The sequence below is a fragment of the Sinocyclocheilus rhinocerous genome, unplaced genomic scaffold (genome assembly GCF_001515625.1).
Source record: "Sinocyclocheilus rhinocerous isolate Xijiao unplaced genomic scaffold, SAMN03320098_v1.1 scaffold1339, whole genome shotgun sequence".
Taxonomy (NCBI): domain Eukaryota; kingdom Metazoa; phylum Chordata; class Actinopteri; order Cypriniformes; family Cyprinidae; genus Sinocyclocheilus; species Sinocyclocheilus rhinocerous.
In genome coordinates this window covers 143,709-146,865 of record NW_015634830.1, presented here as the reverse complement: position 1 = coordinate 146,865, position 3,157 = coordinate 143,709, and the positions used below count along the sequence as shown (strand labels likewise).

The window sequence follows — 3,157 nt, the reverse complement described above, 5'->3', positions numbered from 1 at the left end:
TCGGCCGAACATCTGGTGGAGGTCTGCGTTAGGAGACAGTGTAAATAATCTCTCAGGGGCTGCTGGCAAATGATCGCTGGCTCGTGGAGATCAACGCGGGCGATTCGAGCGGTCAGTGACGGAACAAGAGCTCCTCCAAGTGGATAACGATGATATTACAAGAAAACCAGCTAAATTGAAGAGGACGATCAACGATATGGGGCTTGGAAAATCAAGATCAAGTTCCTCCGTTTGTATTCAAATAATAGAAACAAGAAATAGGTTATAAATTATATGATCTACAAATTGCTATAGTTTAACTGAAGTAGTGTTTTTTCAATTATTATGTGTATTTAAGTGTATTTATTTATTAAGTGTATTTATCAATAATAGCTCTAATTATACATAATTTGTATACGGTAGGCTATTATTTAAGTATTTCACTAGAAGATAAACCTTAATCAGGTTAGACGCCATAGTGAATTTAACGAGGGACGTTACAATGTAACGCACTGGACAAAGGTACGAAATCACGTACTCACAACTTACAAAACTGTTTTATTATGTTTTCGTCTACTTTTATCTACTTTGTTTCAGCGGAGCAATCGTGTTTATCGACAGTATCCATTGAACAAAGGCTAACGCTATCCCTCACAGCCTCGTTTTCATTCCTGTCAGAAATTAGCTGTAAGTAATGTAAGCGGAGTAAAAAATGTAAATCATAAAACTTAGGCTATAAAAAGGTTATCAAATCAAATTAAAATTTACGAGAAAGGTAAAAGTTTAGGACTACCCACCACTGATACACACACACACACACACACATATATATATATATAGATAGATAGATAGATAGATAGATAGATAGATTAAAATATTTAGATAGATAGATTAAAATATTTTTAGCTAGCAAATTTACATTCGCGAACATTCATTTTAATGAGTATTATATTAGGCTAGATTGATTAAATGAGGTTTAAAAGTCCCGCAGTGAAAGCCGAAGCGCTACAGGAACAGCAGCAACGTCATGACGCACGGCATCACGCGGTAGGCCCGGGTCATGTGACTGGTATTGCGAGGAAGCGGAGTCCATCAGAAAAATCCTCCCGAGATGAATCGAGCAATTATTAACACGGTGCTTGCGCTTTTAGGCCTTTTATCAGGTAAATTGACGTTATACTTTATCATTTAGATGTACGTGGTTTTATTTTGCCAGGTCGGTGTGTTTTTAGCGATTGTTTAATGAAATAATGGCGACTGCAGTGAGATGCCATAATCCGCAGTCATGTAAATCGATCCAATATCTCTCGTTTATACAATTAAATTAGTTTAGGTCAAATAATTTATGTGCATTTGCTACGATATTGTGTTTATGCTGCTTTAGGCTGTTAGATAAAAATGGGTTTGCTACTAAATGTTGATAGTGAATGAGGAAGCCCTAGCAGGTCATGTGACAGTCATGGTTCATTTAACAAATCCTGCATTGTTGATCAATATTATAGTTATGATAGGATTATTGTGGTTTTTAAACTGATCATTGTGGTAGGAAAGGGGTTTTCAATCTTTTAGATGTATGATTATGATTATTAAATATGATTATTCTCGTGCAACCTGAAATGTGAAAGGCAGTTATATATTATATAGAACTACCCAAATTATACTGTGGAAAAATGTATATTATAATTGTGTGTGTGATTTTATTTGGGGGGAATTTTTTTTTTTTTTTGTCACGTTACATTATTTTTCTTCTTTTCTGCTCACTATAGGACATACTGATGTATTTATTTATTTATATATTTGTATCAATATAAAAAATGTATATTATAATTGTGTGTGTGATTTTATTTGGGGGGAATTTTTTTTTTTTTTTTTGTCACGTTACATTATTTTTCTTCTTTTCTGCTCACTATAGGACATACTGATGTATTTATTTATTTATATATTTGTATCAATATATTTATTTCTTTTAAGTATTTTTAAAATTTATTGTAGTCTAATTATTTTTTGGTCAGTTGGTTAAATCACATTTTTATTGTTTATGCATTTTTAAATTTTTTACATGTTTTTTTCTGTAAACTTTTCCACACAGCTCAACATATCTGAATGTCATTGCATTAGACTTCAAAATGTCGAAACAAGTGTGATTTATTGTAAAGAAGGATTGTGAGAATATATCAGCATTGTTCCCTGTTTTATTTTTCATCAGGGGTTTTGGGTGACAGTTTGACTGTTTTGCGCAGCCCGCAGTACGTCATCTTCCGGGATGGACAGTGGCCCATATCGGGAGAAAAGATCCCTGATCTAGTCGCCCTGACCATGGGCTTCTCCATCCATGAGGTATAACATCTATTTAATCCTGTAATGGCACATGTGATGTCTTCATGTAAACTCTGTAGTAAGCTTGTGGTTTTTGTTTGTAGGATCTTGATTGGCCAGGTCTGGCCGCCGGTTCGCTGTTCCAGCGCCCGCGTGCAAACGCTCTGATCGTCGTGCGTGGCTTGGATAGCCTCGACTTTCCGAAAAACATTTCCTCTTACCCTCTTGAAAACGTGAGTAATGCATTCTTACGCACAAGTTATTTTAGGTTCTGTGGTGCATGAATGCAAAAGCAGGTTTTTGTCTCACACTCTTTCTTGCTTTTATGTCTTTGATTCAACGTGTAGGTTGTCAGTTTGACCTTTAAATGAATGAGTGAAGTAAAATAACTCGCCTTAGACCCTGAAAACAGAAAAAAATGTGTAACAGCTAATTTTTAAGTTCCAGAAAATGAGGATGTTTTAGGATTGAGTAGCCAAGGAGTTTCCCTGCTAGACTTCCCTTATTTTGTATCATGAGACTGATGGCACTTGTTTGTCTATCTATCTGTCTGGTTTCAGCCGGTTCCGTTCACCCTGGACAGTGTGGCAAACACGGTGCACACTCTGTTTGCTGACAGCACCCCTGTGGTCTTGCAGCTCGCCCCAAGTGAGGAGGTGTGACCTCAGCGAATTTCTTGACTCAAACACTAACCACATACAAGTGATGCCTGCAAACACACAAAGTGCTCTGCAGATAAAGATGTACACGAGAAACGCTTAAAATCTGATGCAATAAAATGCAAAGTTATCTTCAGATCTTCTGTTCTAAGGAAAAATGTGATTTTTTTTTTAATCAAATGTTAAATTAAAGGCTTGTAGTT

The 3,157-nt window shown here is 36.0% G+C and overlaps 1 protein-coding gene across 2 annotated transcripts in view; it reads left to right on the top strand.

The window, feature by feature from the left end:
- Window positions 1–1,003: 1,003 nt before the first annotated feature.
- The window catches only part of LOC107745967 (renin receptor-like), a 6,755-nt gene continuing 4,601 nt past the window's right edge, over window positions 1,004–3,157 (top strand). The window contains exons 1-4 of one of the 2 annotated variants that reach the window (XM_016559997.1): window positions 1,004–1,142; window positions 2,186–2,316; window positions 2,400–2,528; window positions 2,856–2,951. In XM_016559997.1, the coding sequence (XP_016415483.1) occupies window positions 1,091–1,142; window positions 2,186–2,316; window positions 2,400–2,528; window positions 2,856–2,951 (408 nt within the window). In that variant the 5' untranslated portion in view covers window positions 1,004–1,090. The remainder of the gene's footprint in view (window positions 1,143–2,185; window positions 2,317–2,399; window positions 2,529–2,855; window positions 2,952–3,157) is intronic. The other variant, XM_016559998.1, reaches the window with a different exon arrangement.